The 18,824-nt window shown below is 42.1% G+C and overlaps 1 protein-coding gene across 2 annotated transcripts in view; it reads left to right on the top strand.

Moving 5' to 3' along the window:
- ETV6 (ETS variant transcription factor 6) overlaps window positions 1-18,303 on the top strand; it is a 151,219-nt gene extending 132,916 nt beyond the window's left edge. For both annotated transcript variants that reach the window (XM_035308829.1, XM_035308837.1), the window contains exons 7-9: window positions 7,824-7,966; window positions 10,725-10,825; window positions 14,186-18,303. In XM_035308829.1, the coding sequence (XP_035164720.1) occupies window positions 7,824-7,966; window positions 10,725-10,825; window positions 14,186-14,291 (350 nt within the window). In that variant the 3' untranslated portion in view covers window positions 14,292-18,303. The remainder of the gene's footprint in view (window positions 1-7,823; window positions 7,967-10,724; window positions 10,826-14,185) is intronic.
- The last annotated feature ends 521 nt before the right edge of the window (window positions 18,304-18,824 follow it).

Here is an 18,824-nt window from a genome sequence, read left to right as displayed (position 1 = left end):
CATTTAAGTCAAATGATATCATACTGGAGAAATTTTAGGCTAAACTACTCAGCAAGTGGTAAATCGTCAGCTGATCTTAGAGGGGAGTATGACAAAGTTACTTTGGCATGGTCTCTTTGTGAAGCCATGTTTGCTTCCAAGTCAGTCATCAGCTAGATTAAATGCATTCTGTATCTTCGGGGCAAGATGTGGAGGGAACTTAGAACATTTCTGTGGTTAAGAGATGATTTTGGTAGTTGATATGTGAAGAGAGTTAGCTCTACTTCAGTGCCATGGGCCTCACATAGACAACAGGGTTCTCAGATGCAGTGTATGTTTTAGGGAATATTGCACTGCAGAAGGATGTTATATTCTGAACAAAAGAATAGTATAGATATATATATGCCTATACTGTTATCAGCATTATTGAGTCTAAGGGAGCACATGTTTAAGAGTTATCTGACCACTGTAACATCATGTGTGTCTACCTTGGCAACTTGATACCAGAGAAGTCTTTTAATAATGGAAGGACAATGATCAAAATATCTGGAACCTAAAACCCATAATGTTGAATTTATAGATCATTTTGAGTTGGTATTTCAAGACTAAGGGAAATATGTATTACCATCATATAGCCATTAAGAAGTATATATATGTCAGTGTTCCTTTAGGTGTATATTCAGAAGACTCTGCCCATACACTTAAAGGATATTTTAAATGATGATTTTATAATACATGCCTTCACTCACACAGCATCTATTTGACTGTCAAAAGGGATTCTTAACAACAATACTACAGTCTCCCCTTTTCCATAACATTGCTGAAGGATTGCTGTAAACATGGGCAGTAAACAGCTTTTCAGCCAGAAAAACTGAGAAACTGTAAAAGAGAAACAGAGTTTTATTATGCCAAGGAGGCGTGGCTGAGGCTTGTGTGCTTCTGCCACGTGAAAGAGGAGCTTAAAACTAGGGTGAGGAGGCAAGCTGGCTGCTGTCAAAGGGGTTTAACAGCCGGTAATTGCTGTTTATGGGAGAGATTTCTTCCTGCTCCTCAAACCCCAACCACTCCTCCTGTTTTCTCTCCCTTGCCCTCTCCAGGGCTCTGCAGCTGCCTATTGTTCATGTGTCTAGTGTCAACCCTGGCAGCCAAGCAGCTACCAGGTACTGGGTGGGCAGACAGCCCCCAGGCTTTATTCTAGCTCAGCTGAGCTTGGGACTGTACAATATGTGGCTGTTATTAGCCCAAGTGTGGTACTGCTGCCTCTTGCACATGTAGGGCAGTGCTTATGGGGGAATGTTTTGAGAGCCAGCAAGCTATCTATACCTCATCACTACCTTGTGCTTAAGTATAAAAATCCACCTAGAACCATTAACCATGGGAAGAAAGTTGTATCCATGCCTTTCCATATGAAGATATAGCTTGCCCTGATTCCTAGCTAATTACATAGCTCAATCTTGCCCAGGAGTACAGATGAGGATATGGTAGGACGTGGAAATGTCTCCTTTCAGAAGCCCTATCACATTATTTGAACAGTTTGCCACCTTCCCACTTAGGCTAGGTTGTTTGATACTGCATCACCTTAAAGCCTCTCTGTCCCAGCTCACTCCTCAGATAAATCCCTTTAGCTTCAGATTGTACACATTTCAACCATCTGAGTTCACTTAAACAAAAAGTATGTGTGTGTTAGGGGGGAAATGTTGTTTCCTTGTGCTACAGAGACATAGCTACTTTCTAAGAAAGCTAAAATAAGCCAAAAGACAGGAAATTGCAGGATGCCCAAACAATTTAGGTACCAGCCCTGACTCAACTCCCTGACCAAATCTTCCACACTTGCAAACTTGCCAGGCTTTGGCAACATCCTTGTTCTTTCTTGCCATAGCTCACTAGCCAACACACAACCTGTGGAGAGTCCTACCATAATACTGTTCCTTTGGAGGCCTTCTGACATACAAGGAACTGCTTTGGCTTCCTGGAGGCATTCACAGCATCCAGAGCTTCTTCTAACAAATGATTTAAACTTTCAAAGCAACCATCTGCAAAAAAGTCACTTTCTCAGTTTCTCCATCCATCCTGAAAACACATTTAACAGTTTTGACCTTCCTGAAGAATGCAACTTCTGTGTTTTTCTTACCAGCCTTCTGTGGATGTGTCCCTATCCCAGTGGAGAAGCTCCTTTATAGCATTTGCTAGCACTGCCTTTGTTTAGGTTTTCTTGAATTTCATAGGCTGCAGTCTACTCTACATAGGCTCAAGTATACTCTAAATTCATTACACTGGCAAAGAATCATCAAGTAGTCTTTGACCTCCCTTTATTTTTAAACCCTGCAAATTATGAAGAAAGATACCAAGGCTGTAAATCACTTACAGAAAAAAAAAAAAAAAAGAGTGCCTATGTTCACATTTCTAAAGGTCTACCATTTGAAACTTGAATTAAGGCAAACGGATGCAGGTACTCTGCAAAGTGCTTCTGCTGTTTAATCCTTTTTATTTCCCGTTTGCAGTAGCTGGAGACCCAATTTCCATTGTTGAATTGATGCATGCCAGCTCATTAAATTATTGCAGCTTAGACATGTATCTAAATTTGGTGATTGACAAGTGTAGCTTTCTGAAGACTAGATTAAAATTCGTTGTAGGAGCCAAGCAGAATTTTCAAGAATTTTCAGTTTTCTTGTTGAAGCAAACAGAGTTTTAGAGACCAAAGATACTTGGGTGGTTGTTGTTTTGTTTTGTTTTCTTGTTTTTGCAATTCTGCCAGCCTACTAAATACCTCTGCAAGTCTGAGCAGCTCAGTCAGTTTAGAATATGGGATGGGGCCCTTGATCACTTGGGACTTCCTTATGAAGATCTCAAGATGCAGATCTGAGTTCTCATTTGAGGAATATTTATATTCAAGCTTAGCCTGAATCTATTCTAAAAATTAAATGAACAACAACAAAAAAATCTGCACTTGAATGTGACCTCTTCTCAGAGTCTGAAGCTCTGTTAGTCCAATAATTTGCCACCCAGACATCTCAGGTTGATTTTTTTTTGTACTTTCTTTGTTTTGTGAAGGGAGGGCAGAGGGTATGTGTGTGGGAAGTAATAACAGCCAATGAAAAATAGCCAAAGCCATTACGTTAGACTAGAATTAACTTGCTAGTCACACACAGGTGAATGTACAGCCTTGGCAATGCTCATAGTGTGTACAGTTCCAGTCAATTTTTAAGGATACATCAGGTTCTTTAAACTTTTCCAGGGATCTCTGTACAGAAGACATGCAGAGTCTTCCATTCCCTTCAGTAGAAGTTGTTTTTATACACTTGGAAATTTTCTGGAGCACAGTTACAGCAATATTGATTATAACATTGCACATGGCAAATAATGAGATGAAAGTAAAGTTTTGGGCAAATGATACATCTGCAGAAATGTAAATATTAGCCGTAAGTTACTGTAATCAGAGAACATCTGCCATGGGTTGTATATTCAGGAATATAACAGTCTGACATTCACATGTTTCTGTGGAAGTGCCACCCCTCCCTCTGATGCCAAGGAAGGCTACCTCTTCTAGGACTAGCAGTGGTAGCACACTGAAACCGAAATGACTGACTCTGGGACGCTGACTCCATACAGCACTCTCATGCTGGGGCCATATGCCCGTCAGCAACCTCCTAGCACAGTCCTGGAAGCACTGGTTCAGCCACAGACCCATGCATCTTTCCTCCCCCCTCTGGTTTCTAATAAATTCACGCCTTGACCAAAAAGTGGCTTTTTTCCCTAATATCAACACAGTGAATGTTTTGCAATTTGAAACAGCTTCCAGAAAGACAGACCTCTTAGTGGGGCCAGATCAAACCCAACACGGGTTTTTAGCCAAGAGTGGAACCTGTAGGCCTCAGCAGAAGCCAGCGTTACTTCTATACAACTGACTGAAATAAACCCTGGAGCATGGCTATGTGGACAGCCTTCATAGCTGCTGGAATATTTGGGATCCACATGGAGTGCACTGCTCTGACCTAATTCAGCCTCTACTCAGTTCAAGACACAGCTCCTGGCTAAAGCACCATTCCTGCCACCCTCAATCCTTAATCCAACTGCAGTAACCTGTGGAGCAACCTGTTAGCTACCTGCAGAGGTGGAAGATGTGATTTTGGGCACATCTGTGTGGAGACCAGTTGGCAGATAAGCTTTGCATGTCGTGGCATATTGCCCACTGATGCTTTGTGTGGCCTTGGTGAATGATTCACTGCTGGTCTAGAGAATCCCATCACCTTAACAGTATTTTAATGAAGAACCTGACAGAAAGAAAGCATGAGGATCTGTGGGAAAAGCTAATCTAAAATGGTGAGTTCAGCACAAACCATTGACCGTGACTTTTCAGGTTTTACTGTTAAAGTTAACAAAGATTACACAGGAGGAAAAATAAAATCTGGTAGTTTTTGGAATGCAACAGTATTGCCGACTGTGATAATTTGGCAAAACATGCCCTGGGGCAGTCAGAGCCAGTGGAAATGAAGGAGAAGGGAAAGAAAAAATGATGCTTAAAGATTTTTTTTAAAAGATTTCTGCACTAAAAAGGGTTTTCTATACAGCCTTTCAGTGAAAGAGCTCAGGAATGAATTGCACATGTCAAGAAACCACTTATGAAGGCCCTTATTGCCATATTACTTGAGCACATCCCATGTTATTAAAAGATGCAGACCAGTACAGCAATATAATCTCCCTTCCCTTGTTCTTTATAATGAATCTAGAATATATATATAAATTTATTCTAATGCATGTATGCATATAAGGCAAAAATTAATGGTGGAAAGTTGTTTGAAGCCACTTGTGCCCAGCACTGCACAAGGGGTTAGAAGCAACTGTGTTTGGCATTTAATTTTAGCCAGCTACCTGCTTTGTATCTGCAGCCTTGGGTTGGTGTCTGGGCTACATATGCAACTTGGGACGAGAGGAAGGTTTCTCTTCATCCATGCACAGAGAAGGGGCCAATCTAGGCTAGTCATTAGGGAATGCAGAGGAGAAAATTATTTCTCAGGCCCTGTTCTGGTCCTATCTGCCGGTACTTTTTTCCAACCAAAAAATCTGATTGCCTCCTTCCTTTTACATGCTTCCTCTCATAGAGGCTATGGATGAGGTTACCATTGCAATAGGTGTTTGCTAGGACAGAAATCTGCATTTTTTTGCCAGACATCATCTCTTCAAAACACATTTGCTTTGTTCTCCGTAGGAGAAGTGTATAGTAAGGGCAGCAGCAAACTAAGCTCTGGGTTTAGAGTTTAGTTTAGAGTTTTTAGAGTTTAGTTTAGTGCACATTTCAAAGATAACTCTTACAGTTTGAAAGTGGGAAATACCATCAATAATGCTAATATCCCTAACCACTTCAGGTGCACTCACTGAATGTATTATTCATATCCCTTTTCAAAAAGCATTTCATATTCTCATACTGATGAACGTATCGTCATCCCCATTGTAACACAGAACAAACTGAGACAGACAGGAATAGAAAGAAAGGCTGGCAAAAGTCCATTTTAGCACCTAGAAGCTAGATGCCTTTGGTTACCTGTCCTTTAACCACTACAACAAGCCGTGTGTCAGAGACTGGTTTTGCTTTCAAAGTAAAATGCAACTGCATGACCATCTGAGGGATCTGCCAATGCACTGTAAAAAATGTGTTGTTTTTGACAGCTGCAGAACACCTACCTAGCTCTATGCAACTCATTTTCCATATTTCATAGGTGCTAGTTATTCCATACACGCTGTGGGAATAAAAATGTTGGTTTTGCACGGAGTTACATTGTTTAGAGGGACGGAATGTGGTATTGAGATATGCTTGCTGTGATAAGAAAGCTTAACAGATGACCTTGTAAAATGCAGACAACCAGAATCCTTAGAGCAATTAGGCGGAAATCACTGTGTAAGAAACATTTCCACCTCAAAGAGTATAAAAGTCAAAAGAAATTTGACTTATAACAGGCTGGCAACTGAAAGCCATGTATTGTCTGTGAAGCACCGGATAGATTGTGAACCTGGATTACCCAGTTAATGGGGAAACAGGGGAGGGTCCTGGTCCTCGAGAGAAAAAAAAAAAAAAGAGAGGAAAAAAAGGTATATAAAATGTGTTATGGAACTAGTAGGTGAGCTCCTGCTTGTGGGACACCTGCCACTGCAATCTCAAATAAAAATGCTACTAAAAAGGCTGGACCGATGGGCCGGACCGATGGGCCGAGGCCAATGGTATGAAGTTCAACAAGGCCAAGTGCCGGGTCCTGCACCTGGGGCACAACAACCCCAAACAGAGCTACAGGCTGGGAGATGTGTGGTTAGAAAGCTGCCTGACAGAGAAGGACCTGGGAGTAGTGGTTGACAGTCGGCTGAATATGAGCCAGCAGTGTGCTCAGGTGGCCAAGAAGGCCAGCAGCATCCTGGCTTGCATAAGAAACAGCGTGGCCAGCAGGTCCAGGGAAGTGATTGTCCCCCTGTACTCGGCTCTGGTGAGGCCGCACCTCGAGTACTGTGTTCAGTTTTGGGCCCCTCGCTACAAGAAGGACATGGAGGTGCTCGAGCGAGTCCAGAGAAGGGCTACGAAGCTGGTGAAGGGTCTGGAGAACAAGTCTTAGGAGGAGCGGCTGAGGGAGCTGGGACTGTTTAGCCTGGAGAAGAGGAGGCTCAGGGGTGACCTTATTGCACTCTACGGGTACCTGAAGGGAGGCTGTAGCGAGGTGGGGGTTGGTCTATTCTCCCATGTGCCTGGTGACAGGACGAGGGGGAATGGGTTAAAGTTGCGCCAGGGGAGGTTTAGGTTGGATATTAGGAAGAACATCTTTACTGAAAGGGTTGTTAGTCACTGGAATAGGCTGCCCAGGGAAGTGGCTGAGTCACCATCCCTGGAGGTCTTTAAAAGACGTTTAGATGTAGAGCTTAGGGATATAGTTTAGTGGAGGACTTGTTAGTGTTAGGTCAGAGGTTGGACTCGGTGATCTTGGAGGTCTCTTCCAACCTAGACTATTCTGTGATTCTGTGATTCACTGAGATCCTCACCTGAGCCTATGTTATTGGCTACCGAGTGTTTCTCACAGTTCTCACAGCACACATTGCAAGCAGGAAGTAGGAGCAGCTCGGTTCTTGGCTTCCCCAGTCTCAAGAGACTGCCATGAAACTGAAAAACACTAAACTAAATCCTAAGTATCTGTTAGACCTTTAATTAGCAACCTAAGGAGTGTTTGCCAAGAGGAAATTTGAATTCAATTATCCAAATAGAAAGTATTTAACCTCTCACTAGCACTCAAGTAATTATAATACTTGTGTGTGTGTGTGTTTTTTTTTTTTTTTCCTTCAGGAACCTTAAAAAATAAAAAGCAAATTCAAAAATGGCAGAAGGTGTCAGTTTTATGTAATTTCTAACAGTGAAACCCTCTGTTATAAAGGAAAGATGTAGCATTGTCTATGCCTTAGACCCCTTGAGCTGGCACAGAATGGGGCAACCTCAAGTAGGGAGAGCAGGATGCAGGATTCTTGATTTCCACCCTGGAACAGCCTGCAACATTATCAGGGCTAACTGTGATGGTCTTATGTGTGTCAGTACAGCAACAAACACAGCAAAGATCAGCAGGTCATTTCACACAGCTTGTAATTAGATAAAGATGCTCAGTCAGTGTCAGGAGGACCAGGACACATCAGAAGAGACTGTGTATATTCCAGTACATTTTGCAAATATTAGTAAATACCAACCAGGTCATTTGTATTTCAGATTGCAGTAGCAGTTTCAGCCCTGTTCCCCATTGTCCTTTCACTGTAAATCCACCCTGAAGTTTCCAGAATTAATTCCAAATAAAATCATCAATATTTTCTTTCTTCTCTCTTCACAGACTGTAGGCTGCTTTGGGATTATGTTTATCAGCTGCTTTCTGACAGCCGGTACGAAAATTTCATCCGATGGGAAGATAAGGAATCCAAAATATTTCGGATAGTGGATCCCAATGGGCTGGCCCGGCTGTGGGGAAACCACAAGGTAAGGGAGCAATGCATTTTTCCTCCCACAGCACATCATCTTTTGTAACATCACAAGATTTACTTATAAACAGGGGAGAAAGGAAGGGAAGCATGTGCATATAAACTGCTCCTGGAAGGTTATAATATTTTATTGTACATACATTAGAAATATAAAGCATCCGGCCTCAAGCACTAAAACTTACTCTTCACATGAAGAACCTGTTGGTTTGGTTTAAAGGCATTTAGTTATAAACACTTTTAACTATAAAATTACAAGGAACATAAGAATTAACGGTCCTTCTCTCTTAAGGCAAATCATTTATTCCTGAAACCTGATGCTAAGGATGTTCTGGTCAGATATGATCTACAAAGAGTTGTGTACTACAGCTCAGTAGAAACTTCCTTTCTGTTCAGATTTCACAAAAGGAGAGACTGCTGCCCCGTGACAGACACCAAATGCTGTAGGATTATGTATTTCCTTGTAAGATGTTGCTCTTCTTTGTTCACTGGAAAGCAGTTAGTGATATTTTCAGTATGGGGCTGAGTGTGTACACATATATCTATATGAGTACAGATACATATTCATATCTATATGCGCATATACATAAGAGTATAGACATATTGAGTATATGAGTAGTCAGCATAGGTTTACATAGATTTACCTGACCAACCTGTACAATGAAATGACTAGCTTGGTGGATGCAGAGAGAACAGTAGATATTGGTTATCTTGACTTAAGAAAGGCTTTTGAGACTCTCTCCTGTAATGTCAGACAAACTAATGAAATATGACAAGACAAGAATACAGTGAAATAGACTGAAAACTGTCTGAACTGCTAGGCTGCAAGGCTTGTGATCAACCCCACAACGTCCATTCACTAGTGGTATTATCCCAGGATTGATTCCGGGGCTATTACTATTTAACATGTTCATTAATGACCTGGATGATGGGACAGAATGCACCCTCAGCAAGTTTTCAGATGACACAAAACTGGAAGGAGTGGTTGATACACCACAGGGTTGTGCTGCGTTGCTGAGAGACCTGGACATTCTGCAGAAATGTGTTAATGGGAATCACATAAAACCTAACAAGGGGAAATGCAGAGTTCCACACCTGGGGAGGAATGACCCTAGGTATGGAACATTTTTACTAGGTAGGTGATCAGACACTGGAATGGGTTGCCCAGAGGGAGACAGGAGTCTCCATTCTTGGAGATTCTTGGAGATGTTCAAAGCTGGACTGAACACTGACCTGAGCAACCCATTCTAGTTGTCCCTGCTTTGAGTAGAGAGATTGGACTAGATGATCTCCAGAGGTGCCTTCCAACCTTAACCATACTGTTATTCTGTGTATGAGCATACAACTTGATAGGGTCAAGATTTTCTGGTGTGACACGACTTAAATCTCTCCTAGAGGTTTTGGGCTGCAGCACTGGGAATGGGATGAAAAGTTCTGTGAATGAAGAGTAGTATTGCCCTTGCCTCACCTACATGCTGATAATTAGGCCTTGTGTTTCTCATGTTGGCTGTCTAAAACTGAACCTACTTCAAACCACTAGTCATTTGGGACACACAGTGGTCTTTTAGTATATAAGAAACGGAAGAACCACAAAAATTATTTCAGGGGGCTTCCCATTGAGCAGTCTAGGTTTTTCAAATAAAACATTGTCATTCTTAGTGTTTAATTATCACAGGAGCTCTTCCCTTAGTTGAGGTCAGGGCAAGCAATGGAGGTCTGTTCCTAGTGGCCATTTTGGACAGGCAGATCAGTCTCGTTTAATAAAGGCAGGTCAACACTATAGACTTCTGCCTGATCTTGGATTGACAGAGCTGTGCCAAGCCAAACTCTTAGCATGAAGGCTCACAGAGCCAAAGCATGCTTTTTCTAGTTTGGCTTGTTTTGCCTATGGCAAGGCGGCTTCTTAATAGTCATGCAAACATGATTTTACCAGTGAAGTTCCCTCTCTGCTGGAGTTTCTTTGCCTGCATGGTAACCAGTGATTCTTGTACCAGAAAAATGTTCTTCATGCAGACATACCCTGAGGGACTGATCCTGTTATCCCAAGTCAGGCAAGTACTGTGATGGCTGGCCCCAAGCATCTCTGCCTATGATGCCTTGTGACACTCAGATGAAGCAGGGCTGTGCCTCAGTCACTCAGCAATGCTCTGGCTGTGGGGTCAGCAGTTCCCAAAATGAAGGGGAGGCTCTGTCACAGAGGCACATATACAACCTAATGGACCACTTGATTTACACCCCTATAATGAGAGGAGAAACAGGCTCTCAATCTCCACAGTGCTCAGTAAGCATTAACTAGTTAATGGAGGGGATTCCCAGAGGAACAGTGCTCTTAGCAGGGATTGCTGACAAATGCAGTCTATTAGCCACTGTTCTTATGCTTTTACAAAAGGTGGTTTCATTAAGAACAGGCCTGTCACATCTCATGTGGTACAAGCATCTCCATCTAGTATCTCCTCTTGTGGTTGCTGAAGCCTTTTGTTATGTGTGATCCAAGAAACTATAGAAAAAACTCAGTTTGAATTTTTGGTAGACATTCTCACTTAAATTCCACTGTATGAAAAGAGACCCATAAAATTTCCCTGATGAGGGCTGGAGGGGCAGGATGGCCCTACAAACAGCAGAATAATGGAATGTGTAATTTCTTGTACTGACTTGGTTATTTTAGCTACCTGTGATAGTTCTGCAATTCCTTTGGGGGCTTAGGAAGGTTTTAATGAATCATCTTAACACATTTTTCCCTTTTCTTCTGATAAATACAGAACAGAACAAATATGACTTATGAGAAAATGTCCAGAGCCCTACGCCACTACTACAAACTAAATATTATCCGGAAGGAGCCAGGACAAAGGCTTTTGTTCAGGTATTTTTTTCTTTCCTTTGCCATTCCTTTCTACAGACAATTAGTTTTTGAAGATTGAAGACGGAATTCTGTGTGCGATACTTCATTGCCGTGGCTCTAACATAATTGACAATGGCACGCATTTGTAAAAGCTGTCTAGACGAGCGCTTCCCAGCTTTCAAGATAACTGCACCAATTTAGAAAAATATAAGCCTGCTTCAGTGATCAGTGGAGTCAGTAGTAATCTTTTCACTCACTTCAAGTAGGCTGTGCCATTTTTTAAGACCTTAACTAAATGATTTGTGATCTCAGCCAAACTCCTGGAAAATCCAGTCCACGTTCAACTCCTACAGACACAGCTGCTGGTGAACACTAAGCGGGAATCTGGCATTTCCTCAAGAGCATCAGCATCGCAGAAGAGAAGTGCTGATGAACTTGTCTTTGGCAGCAGTGCCTTCAAGGAAGAGCTGTTCATAAAACATCAGATAGGATGATACAACCGAGAATTTAGGAAATAGGACCCTGAAGAGTGTAAAGCAGAGGGTTAAGGAATGAACTTGAGTGCAACTGGCAGAACCACCGAGTGTGAGCACTCCAATTCTCTGCAGGCAGGATCAAGGAATCCTAGTGCATAAGTCTGACCCACAGAGCACTGAACTCAGGCCAAAGGCTGCTTTGGATCTGGTCTAGATTACTGGTCTTGATCCAGTAATGTTCTTGGAAATTATATCAATAGGAAGGCAGTCTTGGAGTTTGTTTTCTTAAATGTCTAACAGAACTGCATTAGCACCTCAGACTACCTACAGCTGAAGAGGTTTCTGTGGAATGTCTTGTTGATACCATTTTAGAAAGAAACTTAAGACATAGAAAGGATAATGAAGGGAAGAAGGAATCACAGGCAAAATCAACTGTGTTATTTTATTTTATGTTTTTTTGGCAGAAAGTTAAAAGTTGCTCCATAAGCAGCAGTGCAAAAGGAGCCTGGGTTGTTGTGGCCTTGTGTGAAGATTGTACTTCCCAGGGGAATTCTGTGATGCTGAATAATGCCTGTGCTTATCTTGGAGCTTTTTCTTTGGTGAGAGCACAAACAAAACAGGAGTCCATCTCTCCTCGACCAGGCTGCCTATTTTCTCAGAACTGTAGAAACTTAATACCCTTGGAGACCTCAGTTCCTCAGTCAGATTTGCCCAGAATTGACCAACAGATTCAAAGGTCACCAGGCAGCATAAAACATGAGCATACAAACCTCATTTCCTTTGGAAACTGGGGGGGGGGGAGGGAACAAAACATTTTTTGCATAATTCCCAGTAAGAACTTATTGATGTTGTTTTCTTAGACCTACTTACATCTGAAGAGAAAAAGAAGAGCAGCTGCAGAAAATCAAGCCATTAATGTGCCTTTCTTGGCTATTTCTTGCAATCACAGAAAAAAATAGGAAATGTGACTTTATAAGCAACATGCAGACAGTTGTCATCTGCAGATATCTGTACAGAGCTTTAAGTTTAATGGAGTCAGAGAAGGTCTTCTAATAAATGGGCAGAATGCCTTCTGCAACAAAAGAGGTCATAGATACTGCTTCTTTGTTGACAGGTAGTTCTGGTCTGGTTGATTTTTGTTTTGGTTTTGTTTTGTTGTTGTTTTTGGTTGGTTGGTTTTTCTTTTCATTTTTTTCAAATGCTATTACAAATGCTTTGAGTTCCATGATGTGACTTAAAACACAGACCAGAAAGAATTCCCAAAGTAATACTGTACGATTCTTATCAGCCTATCTTCCACGTGATTTAGGAAGCAGAACAGACAGAAGGTAGGGGGACAGTGGTATTGTTCCATTTTGATTTCATCCTCACTCAAGATCAACAGGACAAGCACAGGGTTTAAATCAGGGCACGGTCTGGCCTGTAGGCTTTGGTGAGTTTTCACTGGATAGCCAGGGACTGATTCACCACTTCTGTATGCTAGTTTTTCAGCACCGTAACACCATTTATACCAGCACAGTTCTTCCAGCATACAAATGGGAGTGACACAGCAGTGAGTCATAGCTGATTTCTTTTTCATAAATGCATATGTGCACATGATTTCCAAAATTAGAAGAGGTGGCAAAAGGTTAGTTCCAGGCACTGATACGCATTTGCTGAGAGGCTCTGGATATTTCAAACTGAAAGCCCTAAACATAACCTCGGAGGCAGAAGAGGAGGCAAATCTTGCCCATTAGGTTCAGCAGTGATTTTTCTGGGTCACTGATAATAATGAGGCTCCTGTCAGTTGGTTTTGTTTTCACCGGGGCCAGGATACTGAGTATATCATCAACCTAAGTAGAATTCCTCTGATTAACACATTTTGTACTGCTGAATGTTAGCCAGTACATAATTAATGAAAAAATACAAAATTTTGTAACACTTCCAGCATGTCCTATTCTGATTTTTCCAGAAGTACTTGCAAGTTAGGAAAGTGGTTTGTGTTTAAACTAGGATTTCATCCTTCCTGTGCCATTTTCTCTTCTGCACCATTAAATCCAGAAAGAAAAGCAGAGCTCTTCTGTGCTGTCCGTATGTAGTAGTACACCAAAGCACCCTGGCAAAGATCAAGACTGCAGACCTGATCTGCAGGCTGGTGGATGTCCTTTCCCATTTCTTACGGCTGCCGTGCCTCCTCAGAGGCAGTTTCCGTTTCTAGCCCCCTGCAGACTTACTGCATCAAGACATTAGTGCTGGGAGCTGTGGCATTTATTTACAGAGGACACTGCTACGTTGCAATTACAATTGGCTACAGTCACACAGGAAGATACTGTCTTTTTGCACAGTTCCCTTTTCCCAGTTAAAGTGTAGCCCAAAAACGTTTTCTGTCAGAGCTTTTTCATTTCCCAGAGCTTGTTCTGACTTAGTCCTTGGCTTTTTCCAGACCTGTTCTTTTGGTGTTTCATATTCGTCTTCACCTGCACACAAGCTGGCAGAAATAAGTAGCCTTCTGGCTCTCCATGCATCACAAGTGATTTGCTTTGAAATATGCTGACAGTAAAGATCATTTACATTTCTGTCACCAGACTCCATAAATGAGTGGACATGTGGCATACTGTCATCTTACATGGCAACAGCAAACAACATGAGGAAAAAGAAGTAAATATTCTTTGGAAAAGACTGTGGGTTTTGTTTCAGATTTGGACTTCAGAAAAAGGGAGCAAATGCTTGTGATTGTTCTTACTTCGTTTCCATGTATGGGGAGGAAATATACCAGTAGGCTGGGGAAAAGCTGGGAAATACCAAGTCATACCAGAGGATACAGCAAAGAGGATTCTGGAGAGCTGTAGAGGTCAGGGGCCACAGCATCTCGATAAGGAGAAAGGATGAGACCGCTGGGAAATCAACTTGTTTCTCTGTTTTGCAGGTTCATGAAGACACCAGATGAGATTATGAGTGGCAGAACAGACCGCCTCGAGCACCTTGAGTCCCAGGAACTGGATGAACAAACATACCAAGAAGATGAGTGCTGAAGGGAACTGGTGCACCGCCTCTGTGTGTCCACGGGAGAAACATCTGCCTGGATGGCTGGCACAGTTTGGGAGGAGAAGCAACAACACAGAAGCAGTACTTGTGGTCTCCACTTATCTTGAAGACCATGCAGGACCTGAAGCACCTTAACAAAACAAACTAACAGGCAGAAGTGGTGCTGGCAGAAAAGTAAAGGGGAGAAAGCCTGGACTTATGCACTACTTCACTGTTCCTACAGAGTCTCCCTTGAGTTCTTTCTTTCTTTTTGGTTTCTTTTTTTGTTTGTTTTTCTTTTTTGTTGTTGTTGTTGGATTTGTTTTTTCCCCCCTAATAAACATGCAGTTTGATTTTCCTTATCTCACATAGGACAAGACATCAGATTATGCTTTTTTGGGGGGAAGGCTTTCCTATGGAAATAGAGTGCTCTTATTTTCTGTGCAAGTCTCATGACGTAACACTGCATAAAACAATAGCAACACAGGAGGGATTTGCTCAAGGGTTCCAGTTTGCTTAGATCAATGTATATGTGCTGTGACTGGGAATTGTGTTGAAGCTACCAAAAGAATTTACCACACGTCTGTCAAATGAAGAGGAGTCACCCTTCATGTATTGGCTGGGATAGCATCCCAGTATAGTTTGGGCTCATGAGTCCTGCACGTGGCTATTGACTGCTGGCATATGGACCAAAACCAATCACCTAAGTGCTCTAGGGAGGAGAAAAATAAATGTGACAAACCTCTGCAATAGACTGATGTTGACATTGTCCCTCCCTCTAGCAAAGAAGTGACAGAATGGAGTTGGGGGGAGAGGGGTAGGGACAAATATAAATATATATGTATATAAAGAAAAACATTTCATATATATATATATTTATATGTAAACCCCACAATATATGCACAAAGCAGAATTTCAGCTCAAAGTCTTTGATAAAAAAGCAAAGGCTGAAACATCTGAAATTACGAAAGGGATTTTTTTTTCTTATACCTGCTAGCAATTTGGGGGTGAAAGTTGAAGGACTGTTCTTACATCTTAAGGACAATGCAAAGGGACCCATCATATGGTTTGTACTACTCAGAAACTACTCCAGGATCTTTTTGTGCCATTGGAGAGGTAGATGATTCACCAGTCTAAAAACTGATGGTAGAGAACTAGAGACCAAATAGCTATACTGATACCTTGGAATTGATTTTGGCTTTGTTTGTTTATGCCTCTCACAACTCTTCCCCACCCCACAGCTTTGCCATCCAGGAATCTTGTCTCAACTTGCCTGTTTTTAACATAATTTAAAAGACCAGAAAAAAAGAAACCCTAGATCCATGTTTCTTTCTTGGGTTGTTTTTGTTCTTTGCCAGGTACCCTGTTTTTTACACCTCTGATTTGGTTTGCATCATGAGGGTGCTTTGCATGAGGCAAAAAGCCACTCCTAGTTTGGTTGCCAGAAGCTCAGCAGCCCTTAATGTCTGATTCTAGACAAACTACTGGCCTTTTTCATTTCACGTTGCTTGGGCTATCGTGACAGGGAAGTTTGTGGTGTCCAGCTATCCAGCAGCAGTGGGCCTTTTAATGGGAATAATACCTAGCAGCAGAAAGGATATTTGCAAAGGGAGAAGATACGCAGAGAAACTGTGCAGGAATCACATGATATCTGGAAGAAATCAAGTCCACAACAGTTCATTAAATACAGAGAACCTCTTTATGGGAACATGAATACTAGAAATGGGGAAAAAAATGGTGGGTTAATCTAATCCATTCCTACCAAAAAAACAAGGTACATTTCCATGGTAGCACTTCTATCAGCTATTCTACTAACATGATTTTTAATCTTACCCTATACTTAACAAGAGTAATTTATCCAGAAAAAAAAAAAAAAAATAGTACTTGGCAATGAATAGTGGCCTGTATGTTTAAATAGAGATAGTCCAAGCTCACAAAAGACTTTATTGAGTCACAACTTTAGAAGGAAAGGCTTTGTTAAGGGCAAAGATAGGCATCATACAATGAAGAGAGATTTTTCAGAGCCAGTATCTGATGAGGAACAACGGAGCATACATCTTTCCCTGAGCTTTTCCCAGCCACATTTTTTTATTATGTTATAGTCAATATTATAAGTCCCAGCACACCAAGTGCTTGACTTTTTTTGCCTCTAAAGAAAAGATGCAGGAGTGTGCATAGGAAAGATGAGCAGATGACCTGTCACTGCCATGACTCTGAAGTACTTAGAGCTCATAAGGTGTGAGACACAGGGATCCTGGTGCTCAAAGGCCTGAAACCAAATGTTCCTTGAAACCAAGGGGCCAAGGTGATACCTTGCTCAGTCACCTTGTTCAAGGGCACCCAAGTTGAGGCTGTGCCTCTAGCTGGAGTGAAGAGGGTGCTGCTGTGTGTCCTCTCTCTTAACATGTAGCGTGGAGGGAATTGGGACGTGTTTTCCTGGGGTGGTCAAAAATAATTCAGAGGAGATTGTGAATGAGAGATGAAGTGGGAACACCAGAACTGTCAATGTAAAGGAAGTCTCTTGCTGGTTTCTTCTGTTTCTTAGGATGTTCAGCAGTAGAAAGAAGCACAGTTTGCACTGAACAATTCATGTCCATTACTGCTTGGGCTGTGGTGCCTGCATGCACTGCATTATTTTCTTTCTCCTGCTCCAGCTACTGTTAAGATGCTGGGTAAAAAAAAGACAATAGAAAGCTTCTATTTAAAGTGCTTTCTGAGCCACGTGATTTTGTCATGGTCAAGGTGCACAATGCAAAACATAGGAAACTTGAGATAATCAGTCCATCAGTGTAAGCCCATATGCTCACCATGTATGCTAGCAAAAAGTTTGTCTTCAGCACTGTGTAAGGCAAGAAGAAGCAAGGACTCCTGAAATTCCATGTGTCGCCCCATAGGTAAAATCTGTAGGGGAAATTTGGTGCAGGAAATAATCAACTTTACCAAAAATGCAGTCATTTGCACCTGCAGAATCTAAGTCAAAGGAAAAAGATTATTTTTGCTGACTGTCAGGAACTACCTTCCAGTTCACACACAAAGGACATCTTAGTCCAACTTCTTCTCCACTGCAGCTGTAGGTTTCTCTGGAGGTTCAGGCCGGTCTGGATCAGGCTGTTCCCACAGAGTTGCATCCTGGCAGGTCCTGCCCCTGGTGCTGTGGGGAGGAGCACGGGCACCAGAGGTGTGGGTGATGCTGCTACTGCACATGCTGCAGGGGGCTCGGGACGTGGTGAGGGACCTGCAGGGTACAAACTGCTCCTTGGGGTCTTGTCAGCAAGTTTATCAGCTGTGACTACAAAAATAAAAATAACTAAGAATAAAAACAGGCTGCAGCAGCTGCAGTAAGCAGATTCCCCTCTACCTCACTTCCTGGTGGCAGATCCGTGGAGCCCAAATAGAGCATTCCCATGCTGAGCTACAGGAACACTGGGCTGCCTTTGTGGGCTTAGCAAAGGCAACATCATCTTTCCACCAGCCCTGACACCTGCCTCCTCTCCCCAGCTACTGATTTCCCAGTGTAGATTTGCCAGCAGCACAGAAGCCAAACTTTCTGCCTTTCCCACTAAAACGAGCAGGAAAAGGGAGAAAGAGCCCAAGAAATGCCCAGCAAAGGATCTCCACACCTTACAGTTTGGTGGGACCTCTGGTGCCTTCAGCTTGCTGCAAGGCTGAACAAGGCACAAGCAGTCAGGTAGGACATGCTGCAGCTCCACAACAAAACATTTTCTGGCTTGACATTGGAAACCTTTTGACCGCCTCTCCATCCTACAAACACTACTGAGGCCCTTCCTGTGAACACTACGCTGCTGCTACCGTCATCAGGTGCATGCATGCAATCCATGCATGCATTCTCCAGATCTCTTTGTCAGACTGCAACCCTGTGCAAATCAAGAATGCATCAGGTTTTTTTGTTTGTTTGTTTTTTAATAAAATTCTAGTCTTTTTATTGATGGTGGCTTTTTGGTTTTTTAAGGTGTGGGGTTAAGGGACTGAATCAAATGAATGTAACAAAACAAAAACAAAAACAAAAAAGCCTATTCTCAGGGCCAGTGAGTTGCAAATAATTTTTAAAATGCCTGTAATTACATCATCTCAATAAAAGGATTTAATATAAAAATGGGAATACCAAATTTTGTTGGTGCAATCATTGCTAAAAGGTCCTTTCTTTTTAAGAACTATGGTACCTGAGTATATGCAGTACTGCATCTACTACCGTCTGCTTTCAATCAGGAAGAGAAACCTGCAGACTTCCCATGCCCAAACATGTATAAGCAGAGCCTGGATCTTCCCTGGGAAGCTTTGTTTGGAAAAGTTAATACTGTCCCTTGGAGTATTTACTTTGCCTCCTGCCCTTAGAGATCAGCAGAACACCCCGATATTACCTAGATGTGGATATGGGGTTCTCCTCCCTTGTCTTGGAGACCATGCAGAAGCAAAAAATAAAAAATAATGAGAAGGTGTGCTGACTTTGTTGCAGCTTTTGTGTCCTGCTAAATCAGCCAGTTCAAGGAATTTGAGAAAAATAATTATTTCTGCAGTATTCA

This window comes from Oxyura jamaicensis, chromosome 1 (genome assembly GCF_011077185.1).
Source record: "Oxyura jamaicensis isolate SHBP4307 breed ruddy duck chromosome 1, BPBGC_Ojam_1.0, whole genome shotgun sequence".
Classification (NCBI taxonomy): domain Eukaryota; kingdom Metazoa; phylum Chordata; class Aves; order Anseriformes; family Anatidae; genus Oxyura; species Oxyura jamaicensis.
This window is presented reverse-complemented; position numbering and strand designations above follow the sequence as displayed.